Source organism: Stegodyphus dumicola, chromosome 4 (genome assembly GCF_044657685.1).
Source record: "Stegodyphus dumicola isolate Sdum_Otavi_A_Nest chromosome 4, ASM4465768v1".
NCBI classification, from domain to species: Eukaryota; Metazoa; Arthropoda; class Arachnida; order Araneae; family Eresidae; genus Stegodyphus; species Stegodyphus dumicola.
The window spans coordinates 241,485,405-241,506,388 of record NC_140771.1 but is presented as its reverse complement, the minus strand read 5'-3'; the positions used below and the strand labels follow the sequence as shown (position 1 = coordinate 241,506,388).

Sequence of the window (20,984 nt, the reverse complement as noted above, 5' to 3'; positions counted from 1 at the left end):
AGATTTGTGTAATTGAGGCTTGTATTTGCCTATATTTATTTATCATATTGTTATGAATTTTGTACATATATAAGTAATTTTAGTAAAATTATATGTGTATGTTTTTTTCTTTTCATTTTTTCTTTATGTATATATAGTTATGAATTTTGTACATATATAAATAATTTTAGTGAAATTATATGTGCATGTTTTCTTTTCTTTATATATATATAACTTTAAATAGTGTAGTATGAAAATCTAAAGAGGTGATGCTTTGCCAGAAAAGTAAAAGTACAGAGACAAATCTGTTTAACATTGAGTAAATGGCTATCTCGCTAGTTTGGCAATTAATTTTTGTTACCATATTTGGCGAAAAATTCGGTTCCTGTATTACTGTAATGGGTATTATAATTGAATAACTGTAATTTATTCTATAAATAGCTGTAACCATATCCGGCCCTCATATGCCTTCCAGTAATTTCGAGAAATGCTAGAGATTTCTGGATGGCTGGTTGAAAACTATATAAGAGCAAAGAGAGCATCTGCTCTCACTTGTTAGTTCTGAGAGGAATTCGGAATAGTGAGATATCCATCTTAGCTAGCTCCCATAGATGTACTTTGTATTGTTTTGTGTTTAACATTCTTAGTTGTTTGAAATGTAGCTACTCATTGTATTCTGTGATACTGTGAAGAGCTGTACAAATGTTTTTGTGGAAAGTTCCAGAATTGTGAAGTGTTACTTTTGGTAAAATAAATTTTAGAAAGCTATTATCAGTCAGTTTGGTGTTCATTCAGTCTATTACGAACTTGTTTGCGCATTGATATGAAATGCGCAAACAGGTGCATACCTTTGTAACAACTTTTAATGAGTGCACAGCATTTTAAATTTTGATTGTTAAATAATAAGGATTCAGAGAACTTTATTAAAATTTCATGTATTTGAAATTTGATATGAAAATGCAAAATGCATTTACAAAGAACGTTAAATGTCTCTATGATTTACAAGCAACATATATCCATTCTTCACACAGAAAAGAGAACTATTGTTAGGAAATACATAAAATGTCAAAAAGACTATGATGTTAAACAAAAGGTGAGAGAAGAAAAGAAAGAAGGTAAGGAAATTACTGAGCATAGGGGAATGGACAAAGTGCATTGTTGCATATGATGTAAAAATTGAATTTTTTAATAAACCTGTGAAAATCGATTATTTAAAATTTCAAGAAGTTAACCGCTTGAATAAAATCAGAGGTGGATTTGTGAGATCAGCATGTTTCAAGTATCTCTAAAATCATAAAATAATTTTTATAATACAGTAAATTCCATATGCTCAGTAACCACAGTCTGCGTTTTAAGAGAAGGGAATTCCTAAAAGGTCAAGTGATATGAGGCCTTCATTGCAAGAATCTACTTTTGGAAGAAAAAAATAATAATAATAAATTTCAACCTGTGCATTTTATCCCAGGAAAAAGAAAACTGAAAATATGTATAAAATATGGAGATTTTCAGGTGCAAAACTAAATTTTCTCTCCTTACTAATTCGATGGCTTTTAAATATAACATTTCTCACCATCTCTAATCAGAATTTTATTTTATAGGTATATGTTATTTCCAGTTGATGAAAGGAAATTATTTTTAACATTTTCAAAATACGTTTAGATTTTTTACATATATATTAATTTTAGAAACCTTAAGTAAATTATTAATTAAATGTATATAAAGGGAAATTTTACATATTCAGTACTTTTTTCCAGAATCATAGTTGTGCATGGCCATTTCAAAAGCCAGTAGACAAAACAGAAGCTCCGGATTATTATGAACATATCAAATCTCCTATGGGTGAGTAGAAATACTCTTAGAATTAAAATATTTTTTCCTGATAAAAAAAATCATATTTTCTTTTTAATATTCTTTTATATGTTTCAGATTTGCAGACTATGACAGAAAGACTGAAAAACCGCTACTACAGCAATTTTGTTGATTTCCGTTCTGATATGCAAAAAATATTTAATAACTGCAAGACTTATAATAGTAGTGATTCAGAGTATTATAAATATGCTTGCACTCTGGAAACTCATTTCCAAAATAAAATGAGAGAGGCAGGATTTTCAGACAAATAAATTATTTTTATATCATTAACTGCAAAAACCAATTTTAATACCTTTGTAACAAGTTTTAAACAATTGTATACATTTTTTTCATGGAAGTAATGTCATTTCTAATACTATCAGATCTGAATGATGTTGTCATTATTTTTGTGTATGTCATAAGGTATCATTTTTGTGTAATTAAATTATTTATAAAAAATTGTTTTTATTATTTTTTAGATTTTTGTACATTTCATATTTTTAAGATATTTAAAAAAGAGACTTTATTATTTTTTTGAATTCATTAAAATATTTTGATGTTTTATTTTGGAAATTCAAATATGCCTCCAAGAATTCAACGTTCAACCCCCCCCCCTTTTTTTTTTTTTTTTTTTTTGTTTTGTTTTGTTAAGAGTTGCTTTATGTTATTCATTGCAGTTCTGAAATAGAAACAATGTTAGATATTACATGTATATTAACTTTATAGGAATCATGTTAGTAGTATGCATTATAAAGGGCAGAAGAAAGCTCAGTTCACTTAAACCATAAATCTTTCTCATAAAGCAGACCTGTGCTGGTGACATAGCTGATTTTGTTCTTGGAAATAATTCACTGTTCTTCAGCAAACATGTGAGAACTAATTCACAGAAGCTATCGAGTTTAGTGGCTGTAGATGACATTACAGTTCTAACCAGTCCCGTTCATATTATTTCATAAATGTTGCAATAATAATGTTTTGCCTATCTCTTAAAGGGCCATAAAAATCATGAATAATATGATTTCAGAGATTCTCCAACATATCAAGGGAAAGATGTACGTAGGCAAATTAAGTTTAGTAATTAATTATGATTCCAAATTGGCCACATCCATGTATATATATATATATAACCAAGAAAATTGGTCAAATGTGACAGAACGAATGGAACCGTTCTCCAAGGCAGGAGAACACATGGATTAATAAATGTCATAAATTGGAAAAGATGTCTCATATCTGGACAAAGATCCTTCCCCACTTACTATTGTGAGAGAAATATCTACTTTTCAGACAACTGTGTTTGTGGAGAAATATGATCTCAAGAACACCACCTGTTATTGCCTATTAACACAAGCAAATAACATTTTTAGACAAACTATTAACAGTTTTGAAGATGTATCATGAATGATCCAGTTTCATTGCAAAATCAACAGTATTGTCAAATACCCAAGGCCATTTCTGGCTGTGGTGTAGCATGTAAAAGTACGTAGGTGGCAGGACTCTCACAATACCATGCCTAAATATTTTAAAATCATGAAATTCATTGTAAGTACTTGTCATATGTAAGTACTTTTTACACAATTTGTCGTATATAAGTACTTAGTATGAAATAAAAAATTTTATTAATCACTAACCCTTTTCTATTTTCAATTTGGGGGTGTCGATCTTTGGAAAATACGTGGGAATAATGACCTACGAATGGCCCTGCAAATACCTTCCAGAACAAGATCAAGGTATTTGTGAGCAATAATTGTTATGAAAAAGTCTATAATATGGAGTGTTATATTAGTATATATATCCTTTTTGTATGCTGACTTCATGGAAATGTTTTGGAAAGATAGCACAGATCTTCTGTAGGAAGCTTTGACTCTATCAATAGCATCATAGGACAGTACCTGTATTACCGTGTGGTAACGTCCTGGTGTCCCATTGCTGTCTTGTTTATGAAAACATTTAATGTTTGAATGAAATACTATTTTCTCGAGATCGTATATTCGTGATTTTGATATTTTGATTATGGGTGGATTTCTTCTGGAAGAAGTGAATAGGACTGCTAGTAGAGATAAATTTATTAATAACAGTTTAACTTATTTGAAAATAAACATTTTATTACTTCTGCAATAAGTTGAAATAAGTAAGTTTTTCCCCGAAGAAAGAGAAATGTGGGGGAAAGTTTACTTATTTACTGATGTGGCATTTCAGTTATTTTCTTTGAAACATGTTGGCGTAATAAAAAAATTGTCATTATAATCTGAGATTTTAGAAGTGAATTAATTTTTAGTTGCATATTTAAATAATAATTTTCAAAAATATTTCTGTATTTTAAACATGACCAGTTTGTACAGTGTTGTATTTTATTCTTTTCTTTATCCAGTAGTTCCGCCTTACAAAATTATGAAGATTGCAAAAAATTATAAACTAGGTTATTGCTTGCAACAATAAATAATTTAGACCCAGTTTATCTAGATTCAGTTTTATTTTCTATTCTTTTTGGATAAATACACATTTTTTATTATTATATTACTGTATTGAAATGAAATTCAGTTTCAAAATGTATTCAAATACACAGAAGTGCATCTTCTGTGAGTCCTAGAGTGTACATATACAAGAAAGAAAAAATACAAAGTTAAAAAAACAGTTCTAAACCTAATCCACTGATAGCAGTTCGTAATGATGAGAAATAAAATTTAAAATGAATACGTTTAAAGGCCATCCCAAATTCAGTTCATAATAAACCACATGCAAAAACAAAAAGCAGAAGTTGCATATACACATATGTATATTATTGCTTATTCTTTTGAAACAATTATTATATGTATTATTTAAGTAGTATATTATTAGTGTAGGCATACAAGTGAGGTTAAATATGCATATAATGAAAATTGATTAGTAATGTTATGTATGAATAAAATGTAAAAATAATGATCCTTGTATTGAATATGTAAAAAAATCAATTTCTTTTGGCTGATTTTTCTCTACAGCGAGAGAAACTTCTCAACGATATTGAGAATACATTTTTCCAAAATCTTCCCACCTTTAACCTGATCATTTTCAGTACATTAAATCTCATATGCTAGAAAGTTAGTGTTATTTCTGAAATTTCACATAAACTGTGTTATGTAGTTGAATTTCAGTAAGTTGAACTGGCTGCAAATATGTTCTACTTTGCTGCCAACTGAACAGCTTCAAAAAATCTATCTTTCAGAAATTGCCAGAGTTCCTTAATCATATAAGAAATGCATTTCATCCCCATAATGTGAGACCACGCACAAGTTTAATCACCTGACAAAAATTATTGGAACTTTTATGAAATGCATTACCACATGTATCAAACTCTCCTGAATTTATGCCCTCAGACTTTCACTTGCTTCTCTTTATTCAAAATTTCTTTCATGGTATAACATTCAGTTCAGATGAGGCCATAAATCTGTACGTTATTCAGTTTTTCCCTGATAAAAGTAGTTCTTTTGTGAATGAGGAATTACGAAGCTCATTAAAGGAAAGCAAAAAGTTATCAAACAAAATGAGCAGTATACTTTTAACTGATCACTATTCTTTATATAAATAAATGACCTTTGAAGCATAGAGAGAAAATGCATCGTAACTTTTCAAGCCACCAAATAGAAAATCTGTTAGTACATGCGAAAGAAAAATGAAGGCATGATGAATTTTGTATATATGTAAATAATCTTAATAAACTTGTATGTAGATTGTAATATCTCTTATATCAGTGGTGTGAAAGTGATGGTCTGCTAATACATTTGAATTATGTGTTTGGTTTAATACAGTGCTTATAGATTTCAATATAACATAAATTCATTGGGCAGTGCATTGCAATATGGTGTTTATTAAGATAATTGAAAATCACTTGCAAACTTTCAGCAGTCATTACATTCCAATAGCACTGGTGCATAGCTAAAAGTACATATATAACAATGCTGTGACATCCCACAAAAGAACCTAAGGGGAAAAAAGGACAATAATCGGACTTTGAATGCTTTCATGTCAGGTGGCCATGATTAGTCTAAGGTGGGTCGTCAGTATGATCAGTGAATTTATTCACTAGCTGAAAGTTGGTAAATCTTTTATATTCTGGTGTGTCTTTTTTTTCTCTCTCTCTCTTATAATGACTTTGTACTTTTACATTCCTTGAAACAGCCATTAGTTGGTTGAAAATTAACAAGTCTAACAAAAGGATCTGATTGACTGATGAGCATCTACAATCCAGGATGAAGAGTTTCAATAAATTTTCTCCAATGTTACAAACATTATGAAACTCGTAATGTAAGATGTTGAACCGTAGTAAACAATGGAGAAATTATAGAGTCTCACTTTTTTTGATAGCATACACTAAGGCAAGACTTAGTTTTAGAACTAAGCGACTTACTACATCTAGATAAACAGTGTAAGAAAGGTGTAAAAGACCCTTTTATTAAGCACTCGGTAAAGTTGAATGGAAGGCACTCCTGATGCTTACAATTGGTCTAGCATTTATGGCATAAACTCAAAAGTAAGGAATTCAAATTTTAATCTAAATCTTCAATTAACCAAAGGCTACGCAGAAACATTTAACATGCAAGTTGGCTCAAACTTACACCAGCGTGACAACACTATTTGCAAGATTAAAGAAATGCCATAGACAAGGATGCTGTTGTTGAACATGCTCAGACTAAAGGAATCTGAAACCTTCATTTAAATGCGCACGAGCTAAAATTAGCAATTTGGCCAGAAGGGGCAGTGAAGTTTTGCAACATAAAATAACTGGTTAATTAAACTAATAAATACCTTATAAAATGTATAATTATTTACATACAATCTTATATTTTCTGCATATGTTGGTAAAAAATGTAATGTATGAAGGGAATATAATAGGTTCTTCATATTTATTCTGTTTTTGTCCCATGAGGGAAGTTTTCTAAGAAAATTTGTGGTAAGTTTTCATAATTTGTGAATTTTATATTAAAGCTAAGTTATATAGTGATTAATTTAACATATTAGAGTTATTTGAAATAAATCTCAATCTAGGAATTTAATATTTAGTTGCTAATATGTTTGAATTACGAAATGTAACCAAACAAAATTTGTTACAGGTAGAAAATAATTATGATAAATTACACTTTTTCCCCCTTTGAGTTTATTATTATTTGTTTATGTATGTTTTGATATCAGCAAGTGAAATTTGAATGCAAGTTAAAATTTAGTTAGTAATTTGAAATTTTGTTAAAAAATATCTGATCTCGTAGCAGCTTTCTGATTATATACGGGCCGATATCTTCTTTCGGATCGCACATGCGACCCGCATGCAATTTGAGTTTCAGACCACTATGTTATATAATAATGCATCGTGAAAGTCCTCAAGAAAGCTAAGCTACGCCGGAAAAATAAGGTTACAGGGGCAAGTAAACTGCCCTTCCTCCAAAAAAAAAAAGGGGGGGGGGGAGACAGTTCTATATCTCCCGTTCTACTCGGCCGATTGACAAAATTCCCACTTGAGTTTTTCATGTCTCGAAAGCGAAACTTAGGATATGTATTAGATTTATATATATATCAATCATTATTTTGGGCTTTTTCTGAAATGATGTGCTAGTTTTTTTTTTCCTTCAATTTGCCTTTATTAATATCTCTTTTTTATTAAACTTATTTCATTCTTCCTTTCACATTTCAAAATTTAGCTTCATTCCAAATAACATTCGCCCATTTTTTATGAATTTTTAAAATTTGCATTTTAAAATAAATTTTATATATTTTTCGAAAAAAATTGAATTATAATCTATAAAATTTTTACCATCATTTTAAAGTAGATGTATTTCTAAGCATATCTGCAAAAAATTACAAATTTTTTTATTCAAAATTTCCGAAGTTGGCCTTGTTCCAGCTCGTAAATGAGCTAGGTGTGGAGAAGATCTACAGTATGGAAACCTATCTTTCTTCAAAATCACTGTCGAGTCGTATGAATTTAAAGGCGGGTTGGCGCAGTGCCACAACTGCCAATATTTCGGTTATTCCTCGGACGAATGTAATCGCTCTGCCACACAAACGTTCGGATTATAAAGCAAATGAATTGGAAAACTGATCTGTTGCAAACGTGATGGTGAACATGCCGCCACTTTTCAACAATGAGGTTAGAATATAAGGAGAGAGGGTTCGCAGTTTCTTCCACTATCGGGGAATGAAACTCCACCGAAAAAGCGGCGTCCATGTTTGTAACTTCAAAACATTGCATTACGGCAGTGAAATGTACGTGTTTTTAAGCTGTTTCGTGCATGTATTTTCCACTAAAAATATGTCAAATTTATAATGAAATACTTCGCTATTGTTAGTTTTTTGTTTCAAAGTTATAAAGATGATATCCGTAATTTACTACGTACAGAAAACCATTAAGAAATAGTTCGAAATCTGAATGCATGTGCATAACATTAAAGCCTTTAAAAATAGAATTTGTTCAGGTTTTATTAGCAACTGTTGGGTATACTTTCCAGTTTTTCCTTTAAGAAGTGATATTTCTGATTTATTCACAATATTGTAATTTATTAAAGAATCATTTAAAATATATTTAACCTGAAACTAATAGCAGATAATTATCTAAAAAAATAGTCACAGGTTGCATTTTTTTTAAAAATGCAGTTTTAAGTAGATTCTTTTCACAACCAACAACCTTATAACAACAAGAAAATAAATATTAATAAAATAAAGTAGATTTATGTGAATTCAGTGATTTCAGTTTATGCGCGTTTCATATTTATGAATCTCAAAGAAATTGCCTTGAATTAAGCTAAATTACAGAAATATTTCTATATTTTTGGATACATCTTTAAACATGTTCATTTGTGTAAATATTTTACTTACTTTTATCACTATACTGCCCACAAATTTGTAAATTTATGCAAAAAAATTTTAACAACAGAAAAGTTAGTTTATCTTGATCAAATGCACAAATTATATTCTTAACAGTTCAAAAAACTTTAAAATGAATAACAATACATAAAGAAAAGCATTACTTTATGTAACACCTTTAAAATTCAGAAAAATAGTAACAACTGGTGTCTTACTTTTCATGAAAATTATCAAACGTTTTACCTAAGACGTTCAAATTATACAGTTTAAATCTTAACATACATCATTATATGTTAAGGAACAAATATACCAGCTATAAACAGAAACATTAAAACGTATTTAACATATTTTGATTGTTATTAAGTCTCTTTTTTTTACATCTGGAAAGAAAACAACATTGTGATATTTACCATAGTTTTCAAATTACTAAAAAAAAAAAAAAAAAAAAAAAAAATCCATACTTACGCGTGAAAAGTAATCCCAGGAATCTTTTTCGAAAATCTGTTTGTGCATCCATATACAACACAAGTGACATGCTTCAAAAAGAAAAGAAAAAAAAATATATATTGCAATTACAGACTTCCTTGCATAAGTCACAGCGATAACAGGAACATGGCCGCCAAACTTCACCGTTTGAGTTGAACCTTCCCTCCTTCTATTCTAACCTCCTTGCTTTTCCCAGCCTCCTCCCCTTTTGACTACAGGCATGGACTAATCGTAATTTTTAGGAAATTTTCTACTTCTTTTCCTTTTCTTTCTGTAGGCCCTTTTTAATTTCCCCCCCTACATTACTTTGGGCCATTTATTTTAATTTTATTTTGTCCCATTTTTTCTTCCTGGCTTTTTGAACTCGTATAAAGAGTACGAAGTTCCTTTTTTCTCTCCTCGGAAACACGAAATTGCCAATTTTCTATCTATTTTTCCTTCGCACCTAAGCTTGATTTTTCGCCCATCGGAGCAGAAAGACTTAGCGGGTGCAAAACAAGACATCTGTCTACCTTGTCTGTCTGTCTGCTGTCATCCAATGAACATACGTAAAAGACATTCTGAGAAAATCATTGATTCTAGCAAAAACAGCTCTGGACCACATTGCAAGGAGCCACAAGTAAATAAACAGGCGCGAGAAACTATCGCCGAGGAAATTGCTCCTCGTGGTGATAAGTAAATCTGGATCAGATAAAAAGCAGAACTATTACCAGTTATAGATTATCTTTTGCTAAAACTTCTGAGAGGCCAAAAGCCTCAGTGAAGGAACATACTAAAAGTACAAATAGCATATCTTCTATTTTCGCGGATTACTCGATGGAGGTAGGTCGCCAGAGACCAGGTATTCTGGTGTTTCGACCACTCGAAGAAGCTATTTTGATCAAAATTGTAAAAGCTTTAAAAATATGCGTAGAGTTTTGCTTGTCTTTCGGACACCTAAAAGGCAGATAAGCGAGTTATCGCTTCAGTGGTGATAACAACTGCGACAATTAAGAGGACAAAAGTTTTACACAGCATAAAATAACCTTTTTACATGCCTTTTAACAGAAGGCCTTCACTTGCGCTTACAAAATAAAATTCCATTACTTGCAGGTAGTTGCATTTAAAAACAATATGAACTGAAAGTTTAAAGTTTCGTAACATAGTCAAAGACTGCAAAACATGTTTTTTTTTTTTTTTTTTTTTTTTTTTTTTTTTAATTTTTTAATGGCACGTATTAAACGTCGGCTAGCAAAAATGGCTAAAGCCGGAATAATCTTTGACAGAGTAATAGAGAGTAAACTGCGAGTAAGGCTGGCGAAAGCTTTAAAAGAATCAAACGCTTGCTTTAAATAGTCAACAATTAATCTCTAATTCAGAAGTCAAACAACAAAAATCAGCGTTAATTTACAAAAGTTTCACAGGACTAGTTTCGATGGTTTTACCGAACCATCGAAACTAGTCCTGTGAAACTTTTGTAAATTAACGCTGATTTTTGTTGTTTGACTTCTGAATTAGTATTTATTCGGCGTGTTATTGTGTCTTAATTAATTAATCTCTATTCTGGTGAGAACTATGAAAAAAAGAAGTTTTAGAAAAAGTTTCAAATCTCACGAATGAGGTAATAATTGAATATTTGTAGTTTGATCTGGTTTAAGTTCGAACCCAGGCGAACGTGCTGCATGCATGGTTGGTTTCCGTGGTTTTCCCGGTGTGTCATATGAATACGAGCAAGGCCTTGATACGAGTCAATTGCCGTCAAACTTCTCCACGAAAGCATTTCTCGTTGAATTAACCTCAATAACCTTATAAAATTTCAAAACAAAATATTTTTTCTGGGAAAGCGTGAGCTTTCTTTTAACGTTTACGTTAGCTTTTTTTTCATGGCTATGGAAATTTATCTCCTGAGCAACAGTTTGTTTTAATGAAAATTTAATTTAACAGTATTTGTTTTGTCGAGATTGGTAGCGGTTTTCGAATACTTTTCTGAGGGTCTGTATCGAGAGGTGTTCGAATACTTTTTCGAGGGACTGAAAAGGAGTTCGAATACATTTTTGAAGTACTGTACGCTTGATTAAGTTTAATGATTAACCATAGGATTATCGTCGAAGTCCCACCCAAACCGTCCACCAGCGGACGAGTGGTAAAATCGCTGAATACAGGTAGTCTGGCTTGGAGTTGGATTTCAGGCGATTGGGCTGATGGCATTGGCATTTTTTGGTTTACCCATGTGTAAAGTGGATACAAGCAGTTTCTCCTATAAGTCCTCTATGAACGCATCCTTCCTGTTAGACAAATAGACCTCTCCAGCTGTGCCATAATCAAATAAACCCAGCCAAAAACATTGAAACCTATGAACTTTTACATTCAGTTATATCTTCTTTATTCGTATAGAATCCTAATGAACATGACTCTTTATTTTCTTAAAACCATTTCGTTCTAAATATTTTTTGCTAATATTATAAAAATAATTAAGTAAGAAAGGAAACTAATTTTTTTATCAATCTTAATTTTGTTATTTTTGATTTGCAATTACTTTTTTTGATTAACTTTGCGGGAAAAAGATTGCAAGAACGAGGAGTAGTACAAATCTGCATGTGTAGTTTATTACTGTCGTTTATTTCTGATCATCTGGCCAGAGCTGTAGTTTTGCATCTGGCTGCGTAAGGTTTTTATGTCACATGATAAACGAAATAAGTAAAGGTATTTAAATCTTCGAATATCTAAATTGCTTATGTTTATAATGCTAAATAATTTTTTAATGCATAAAATATCCGAATTTTATAACTATTGCTAAGTCTTCAATCAAAACATTTGTGTTGAAAGCGTGTTCTCCTTTTTTTTTTTCTGTTATGAGTAACTGTTTCAAGATCTTGAGAAGTAATTTAATTTGTTTATATTTTCAAAAAATAAATTTGTAGCACAAACCATCAAATAATAGTATTTTAGTTGATCTTTTTGTACCTTTTCTATATTCAAGACGTGGGGGGGGGGAGGCGTAAAAGAAAACAGAACTGTGCCGTTATCTAAATGTCATTATTCATAGGGGGAAAAAATAAATATTCATTTATACTGAGGAGATTTGCATTATTATGGCACGATCTGCTTCAAGAATAGCAGCTATATCGCATCAGTGTAAAAATCATCATTTACAGCCTGAATCAGAAAATTATTATTCTGAGAAGTTGCAGGTTTGTAGATGGCCTTTTTATTGTGTATGTAATTATTACATTATGATTGTATGCTATGGGATAGAGATTTCAAAAAGAAATTGTTGCATTTTCGAATTCATTCTGTAATATAATGTAAGCTATAATATATATATATATTTATTTATTAACTTTAATTTCTTACTTACCTTAAGTTCACAAATTGTAAACATGCATTCCATTTCGTAATTTTATATAAAAATATTAAAAAATTTTATGAAGTCGCCTTTAAATGCAGTTGTTAATTTATCAGTTTAAATTTTTAAAGAGAATATATATAAAACGTTTGATATTATTTGCTGTTAATATTCTGATGCAATTGAAATCAAATTCCATTTTCCAAATGGGGAGTGGTATGGTGAATATTAGTTAAATGTGCTTTTATCATTGAAAATCTAAAATCTAGTAATCTTAGTGCTAGTAGTGTCATTCATTTTAAAGTAAAATTTACCAGCCCCATAAATTTGTCCATATGATCGATGGATTGCCATGACAGTTTAGCAGGGTGACAAATCAGCATTTTGGGTGTTGTCCTTTTCATAGTACTTGCAGTTATTAAAATGACACCATATTCATTCTGTTATCCGAGTGTTGGCACCATAGCAAGGTCAACAAATTTGGCTGATGATTTACGGCCAGTTGGGTTTATCACATGATTCTTATTCACTAACAAAAGCAAAAACAGGGTGGTCATCTGTTGTTATAGATACGGCCCAGTAGGTCACTTGCCTTGAGAATACCTAAATTTTGATAATTGCACTATAAATTTGAAAAGTTTACTGTTACTGAATATTGGGTAAAATCCAAAACGTTTCTGTCTGCTGCTAAAAATGATTTTTAAATGGACCTTACTTTGATAAAAATTCTGGGAAGTAATGTAAATATGCTGAAATGTCTGAGAGTCAGATTGCTTTAATTGGCTCAAGTGCAGAATCGCCCACTTATGTGCAGTGTGTCGATGTGTACATGGACAAAAAAGTCAAGGGAGTGTGCAGTGCCAAGTTTATGCAATTCTCTGATGTTTTTTTAAGTAGATTGATGTGTACATGGATACCGAGTTTGTGCAAATTCTTTAACTTGTTTTCTTCAACTTAGCGATTTTGAGAAACGTGCAAAGCAGTGGGCGATTCTGCACTTTTTCCCTTTAATTTTCCAAAAAACGTTTAAAAAAAGGGAAAAAAAGAAAAGAAAAATTATTTAATTTTTATGAAATTTGTCTCTTTACATTGGAACTATTAAAAAATATGCAGAAAACGTATAATTTAAAATGTGAAATTTAATTACATAGTAGATGTCACTTCTTTGATAATGTGAAAACAGGTACTATAATTCATTGAATACTCAGTGGGTGTATTACTTGAAATAATTAAATTTGAATTATTTGAAATTACTCATAATGTTATGATATGTGTAACTTTTTTAGTTTAATGTTACTATTTGCATTTTAATTGACATTGTAATCGATTAACTTGTCTTATTTTTTAATATAGATGCCAGTTGGAGACATAGTTTGTGAGAATAATCCAGAGGTTTGTTTCATTTAACTAATTTGCAAAATTACTGCTGAATTATTCACAAAATTACTGCTGAATAATAAATAATCCAATAAAATTAAATATTAGAACATTTAGAGACATGTAGCATTCATATATTTGAATTTTGTTTCAGATTTGTTACTATAAAATTTTAACTGTTTCGTTTATATTAAAATCGTATAGAAATGGAATTCAGTATAAATGTTATATATATATAATTATTATATATTTTTTCTTTTTCTGTTATACAGGGTGTAATGTAAATGTCGTGATAAACTTCTAGGGGAGGTAGGGCACATCATAAGAATTAAGAATTGCACAGGAACTTATACCCGGAAATGTTGGGGCTAAGTGATAGCAGAGGTAGAAGATGGGAAAGGAAACAAGAGATTGATTAATTTTTAAGCATTTATTGAACATGAATACAAATGGTGTTTCGACAGCTTGAATGTTGCAACAGATGCTCAAAGTTTGCACCATCAGACACACACACATACCAAAAAGAAAAGAAAAAAAAAAAAAAAAAAAAAAAAGCACCCAGTGATTTTTGGTGATGTCAAAGTTTTGTATAGTTACATGACCTCTGAAGTTATCTCTTAATTCAGTAGCTGCCTAAGCTACGAACTGCAATTCAATTCTTAATCGTTTTTATGCATTTTTGTTTCCATGAAAATTTTGAAACTATGTTGCTAATTATCCATTGTTTAAGCATTCATTTTTTGAAATTAATTCTCAGTTAATTTAGGTTTTTTATTTTAAAATTAATTTGTTAAACTCAATTGTTAAATGCTCTCTCACATTTGGATTGTTTTTTTTTTTTTTTTTTTTGCACTATTATTATTATTATTATTATTATTATTATTATTTGAGTTGGCAGTTCATTTTTTCTAATTCATTATTTTTACTTCATTTTAATTCTTAATGATTTTTGGTGAGTTTTCCATTCTGCTTGGTTGGCTTGTTTAATTTTATTGGATTCTGACTACTTATAAATCCGCATTTTTTCATTGTTAATTTTTTTGTGTTATTTAGAAAATTGATTGTGCTTTAAATTTTAAGTCATCTCAATTGTTTAGTTCGTAGCAATATTAAAATCAGAGAAATGAATTTCATTTCTCTCTTTGATTATCCAATATATCATGCTCAGGCTACAAATTACTTCATTATCACCATAGAATTGGAGGCAAAACTGACTTAAAATTTATAAAGTAGTAAAATTACCAATATCAGTATTAAGGTGTGCAAGTCCTTTTTATACTCTTCTGAAATATTATTTCTTTTATTACTATTATTTTATGGAATTAACTTATTTATCTATAATACAATATAGTCTTTGCTCCATGAGTCCATACGGATAGTTTTTTTTTTTTTTTTTTCCATTTAAAAATAAATCAGCTAGTATTTGAATTAAAATTATATATATTACAGAACATGTTATCATAACATACTTGATTAATTTACTAATGCTTAGAAGGAAACAAAAATCATATAAAAATGTGCATTTTTTATTCTACAGTTATTTAAAAGAAAATTGAATTTAATAGCTCTTCATCCTATTAATTTTCTTGGTCCTCATTTCTTTCTTTCTTTCTTTTTTTTTATAACTATCTGAACTACATATATGCATGGGTGGTAAAGTTACAAAATAAATGCAGCAGATATCTTTTTCTTTCAATGATGTCTTCATTTAAAGTATGGAATCTAGGAGTTTCCAAACACAATCTGTTTTGATGTTTGGTTTTGGTCGAAGTGACTCTTTAAAATTCCTTTTTTATAGTTGCATTGTTTATTGGCAAACTTTAAAGATTAAACAAAGCAATAAATAAAAGATGAGAAAACATTAGTGACTGGTGCTGAAATCTGTTTGCACCTGCTCAGTAATCTCAGAATTGTCAGTTGCCAACTTTAACGATAAGATGCTAAATTTGAGCCTAAATAAATATTGGGTATGTATTTAGCCTAATACTGGCTTATATTTATACTGCTAACATGTACATAAAGTGTGTACGTAAAGTATTAAAGTCCCGGCGAGTCCAGATTAAAGACTTTGCACTGTATATACAGTACAAATACGAGATCTGAATTCGTTGGACATTGACGATTTCAGATTTTCGATTTTTCCAGATTTACAGATCATTAGTTTAAATCTAGTAAATGGCATGTTGAAATTATAAAGTTATGAAACAGTGATTTATGAAATAATGAAGCATTTGTAACCTTAAAAAAATAAAAAGTTACACACACACACACACACACACACACACACAAAAAAAAAAAAAAAAAAAAAAAAAAAACCTTAAATATTTGTTTGTGCTTTATTAAAAGTTACTTCAGTATTGATAGTGATATTTTCTTGATTTGGAATCATTCTACAGATTTCACCTTTTTTTAAAATTTATTAATTTATTGACGATTGGCACAGTGACATTGCAATGAAAAACTTCTATTATATTGTCTTCATTTATTACCACTTCTTCCCATTCCTTCATAAATTCCATAAATTGGAAAATTTTGCTTTCTATATGCGATGTCTGAAAAACTGAAATTCACGGCTGTCATCGTAAAGCTTAGTTAACATGTTTTATAACTACTAGCGATGCATCATGGGAATGATGTCTAAAGAAATATTGTTCTGCTAAACTTTGTCTTCCTCCTATTGCATGCTGAGGAAGTTCAGTCTCTGTGAGTCCAAAAGTAATCCATGCTTTTGTGCTATTTTTTCGACTTGTGAATAAGTTATGGCTCTTGATATTAAGAGCAAGTACTAATTAAGCATTAGTTCAGATTTGCTTTACTATAAGGAAACAATATATGGATTGACTAAGCAAGTATTTGTTTCTATTTGTAATGGGAATAATTCTGTACATTGTAAGACTGTTGGCAATTGTGATAGGCTTTGTTCAGATACCAAGAAATCCTTAGCAATGGCATGAGGATTGCATATTTCATCTAAAGGTTTTTGATATCTGAATATCTCTTATGGTACATTAAATGGAGTCCAACATATGAACATTTTAGCATTTTAAAATGTAACTGTGGTATTCCTAGAGACTTGATTTAAATCAAATGAACCAACATATATCTCTGATAGTTAAAAAAAAAAAATGCATACTCCTTTTTTTTAATAATTATACACTTAATAACACTAGTTTTCTTATACAGTCAAAAGTCTTTAATCCGGACTCGTCGGGACTTTGGCGATTCCGGATTATCGATCATCAGTTTAAATCTGGTAAGATGGCATGCAGAAATTATAAAATTAAAAATATGAAACCGTAATTTATAAAATAATGAGCAATTATGATCTAAAGGGTATCAAAATTTACCAAAAAAGAAGCCTAATATTTATTTGTTTACTTTATTAAACATTTCTTTCAACGCGCGGATGCGTAAAGCATACCTTACGCATAGCCGAAATTAGAAAATTGCAACCAGAAAATTATTTGATTTGTATTCGTGATATTTATAATGACGAGAAATTTGATTTAAATCGTATAAAGACGGAGTACATCGAAATTAAATACTACATTTAGTAAGGAATTATAAGCCGAATAAAATAAAAACATCTGCCCTGAAGATAACGATAGTGTTGACAGATCAACTTCCAGTTCATTGCGCGCCGCGACGTCCCCCCCCCCCCCGCGCAGAGCAGCGTCAAATTGATAAACAGATTTCGGAACGGTTTGATAAACAAAGGATATGCTTTTATCCATTTTTTGTAGCAATTCGTTTTTGTTTGATGGACATCGAAACATACTTTCGTTTTCTAGATCCTTTGGGAGCTCCAGCATCGGAAATTCTATTTGACATAATCGAAAGTTCAAGCTTACTTTTAGAAAATTGCTCTTACAGTCTGCAAAAAATAATAAGCCGGATCCAATTCGAAGATTAAGGAACAACGCAATTATCAACATTAACTGAAATAGATAATTAGATAATTTTAGCTTATACCGTTCGTTATACATTAAACGCGCACGCGAAAACGTATTCTGCACTTGCGCAGACGCATATGCGCAGTCGTAAATGTCTTGCGCGCACGAGTAAAACGCCTATGCGCATGCGTCTATGCGGCGCATGCGCAGAAAGATTTTAGCTTTGAGGTCCGGATTATAGATCATTCCGGATTACGGGTGTCCGAATTAACGACTTTTGACTGTATACCTAAGATTTGAGAAAGGAGAAAAGTTAATATTTTGCATTAATTTTTTATTTATAATTGAATATATTAAAAATATTATTAAGAATAATAATGAAATAAATAAGAATTCATGCATTGTCTTAAAATTTAGTCTACTAGCTTCTGTTTCTTCTCTTCAGAATGTCATTTATTAGGAAATTTCAAGAATGAAAAGAGCTTCGATGTTTTCTAAAAAATCAAACTTTTGTTTTTATTTTCTAGGTAGCTGAACAGTTTCTGAGAGAGATGTTACATAGGTTAGTATTTTTAGTATATGCATATATTTATTGTATTACAGTGGTATTTCATTTGGTAATTACTGTTCTGCTCATGAAAAGGATGGTAAGCAGTAATGGGTTGCATTGCAGTGATATCTCATTTGATATTTTCTGCTTTGTGCATTAAAATCAAGTAAGCAATAATAGATAAGAAAGTATAAAAATTGGCCGTAATGTAGAAATAAAAAGAAAAGTAATGCTTTGGATTGGCTTCATCATCTGTTTCTAATACAGTTAAAAATCTGAAGTACGTACATTTTCTAGAAAACTTTGCTTAGCCAGGATCCCTAAAAAATTATACTTACTACCATTAATCAACAGATTAATGGTAGTTATAAAATCACATGTATCTAAAACCATTTAATTTTTTCTGTGATAAACTGGTGTTTGAGGTTTACCGTAAATTTGGTTCTTTAAGTGACAGAAAACAAGATCAGTTAAGGTTAGGTGCTGAATGTGACAATCAAATTTAGTTTAGACTTCATCACTATCAACATATTTGAAATTTTTTTAAACCTTCATGCTTTTAAGAACAAACAGCAGTTTAGGAATTTTGCTGTTTTATTATTTGTTTGTGACTTTAGACTTGAAATATGTGTTGATTTTTCTTAGCACAATGTGTTTGCAATAAAAAAAGACTTGAAGGAATACTAGAAAACTCACCTAAATAAGTTGTATTAGTTCAGATTTGCTTGAATATAAGGACACAGTATATGGATTATCAATGAATGAAGGAAAATTTAACTTCTAATGACTAAGCAATTATTTGTTTCTATTTCTAATGGGAATAATTATGTACATTGCAATATTGTTGTCAATGTTGGTAATCTTTGTTCAGACAAATCAAGAAATTCTTAACAGTGGCATGAGGATTGCGTATTTCATCCAAGAGTTTTTGGTCATCTGAATATCTCTTATGGTACATTAAATGGGGTCCAACATATGAGCATTTTAGAATTTAAAATGTAACTGTGGTATTCGTAGAGACTCAATTTAAATCAAATGAACCAACATATATCTGACAGTTAAAACAAAACATGCATACTCTTTTTTTAATAATTATGCACTTAATAACTGTACTTTCTGACATCTAAGATTTGAGAAAGGAGAAAAATTAACATGCATTAATTTTCTTTTTGTATCATGCATCTTTCTGTATTTCTGGCCATTAGAAGCACTTTACAACATATTAAGCATCTGAAAACAAAGTTATCTTGTAGTGTCACTAAATTTTTACCATGTGTGTACACATTTATCTTGAACAGGTCTGTCTGTTTTTAATATGGATATGTGTGACAAAAATATATGTTCAGTTGCACATGCAGTAATATCATAATAATCACAGTGAATGACCATACAATTGAAGCTGTAATATTTGGTTCACATATTTAATAAAAAATGATTAATCAAATTATTTCATGTTTTAGAAAGACTGACATTTGTATGAGGGTAAAAGCAGCAATACCAAAGTATTAGACATTAGATTATTGGAATTTATTCAATGAATGTATAAATAAAATATAATGTAGATATTCCAGACATAATGTCCATGAAACTAATCATGAAGTTTAATTTCAGAAGTGTTTTGGTCAAGTAACTCTTGTGATAATTCATTGATAATCAGAAAATTATAAAATTGGCTGTTTGCTTCATTTTGGGAGGGTGGATCATTACTCCCCAAGTAGCACAGCAACGTTGTAACGATGTTACAAACTCATCGCGGATGTTGTCGCAAAAGCATTGCAATATGTCGTCTTTAAGATGCCGAGATGTTCACGAAACTCCGCTGTTTTGCACCCGTTGTAAAGATGTCTTTATTATGTCTTTGCAGATGAGGTTTTTTATTGCACAGAAGTCATTATTACATCTTTCTTTGGTTATATTTCAGTTGTGAAAGCATCGTGTCACAATGTCTTAACGACGCCTAAATGTTCGCAGAATTCGACCTTTAAGTTTAAGTAATTTATTTCCTGAAAACCAGAAGATAATACAGTCAAAAGTCGTTAATCCGGACACCCATAATCCGGAATGATCTATAATCTGAACCTCAAAGCATCGACGCATGCGCGTACGGCTGCGAATACGCATGTGCAAAATACGTTTACGAATGCGTGTTTAATGTATAACGGACGGTATAAGCAAAGCTAAAATTATCTAATTCAGTTAATGTTGCAGATTGCGTTGTTCCTTAATCTTCGAATTGGATTCGACGTATTATTTTTTGCAGACTGTTCGAGCAATTTTATAAAAGTAAGCTTGAACTTTCGATTATGTGAAATAGAATTTCTGATATATATTTACTAATATGTAAAGGATCTACAAAGCGAAAGGATGTTTCGAAGTCCATTAAACAAAAAGTGGAATTGCTGCAAAAAATGGATAAAGTCATATCCTTTGTTTATCTAAACTTTAACGTTTGTTTATCTAAACTTTGTTTATTTTTAACGCCGTGGCGCGGCGCGCAATGAATTGGCAGTTGATCTGTCAGCACTATCCTTATCTTCGGGGCAGATGTTTTTATTTTATTTGGCTTATAATTTCTTACTAAATATAGTATTTCATCTCAATGTACTCCATCTTTGATATGATTTAAATCAAATTTCTCGTCATTATAAATATCACGAATACAAATCAAATAGCATATCTCGAAAAAAGCACAACATAT

At 30.4% G+C, this 20,984-nt stretch overlaps 2 protein-coding genes across 8 annotated transcripts in view; both read left to right on the top strand.

Annotated features, from left to right (window-relative positions):
- Positions 1–4,280, top strand: part of Gcn5 (Gcn5 acetyltransferase) — a 93,493-nt gene extending 89,213 nt beyond the window's left edge. For all 5 annotated transcript variants that reach the window (XM_035360245.2, XM_035360242.2, XM_035360243.2 and 2 more), the window contains exons 19-20: positions 1,734–1,818; positions 1,906–4,280. In XM_035360245.2, the coding sequence (XP_035216136.1) occupies positions 1,734–1,818; positions 1,906–2,099 (279 nt within the window). In that variant the 3' untranslated portion in view covers positions 2,100–4,280. The remainder of the gene's footprint in view (positions 1–1,733; positions 1,819–1,905) is intronic.
- A 7,463-nt stretch (positions 4,281–11,743) lies between these two features.
- The window catches only part of Lamtor3 (Late endosomal/lysosomal adaptor, MAPK and MTOR activator 3), a 45,619-nt gene continuing 36,378 nt past the window's right edge, over positions 11,744–20,984 (top strand). The window contains exons 1-3 of one of the 3 annotated variants that reach the window (XM_035360249.2): positions 11,744–11,823; positions 13,820–13,858; positions 18,264–18,298. In XM_035360249.2, coding sequence (XP_035216140.1) covers positions 13,820–13,858; positions 18,264–18,298 — 74 coding nt within the window. In that variant the 5' untranslated portion in view covers positions 11,744–11,823. Of the gene's footprint in view, positions 11,824–11,844; positions 12,001–12,126; positions 12,312–13,819; positions 13,859–18,263; positions 18,299–20,984 lie in introns of those variants that run through there. The other 2 variants (XM_035360250.2, XM_035360248.2) reach the window with 2 other exon arrangements.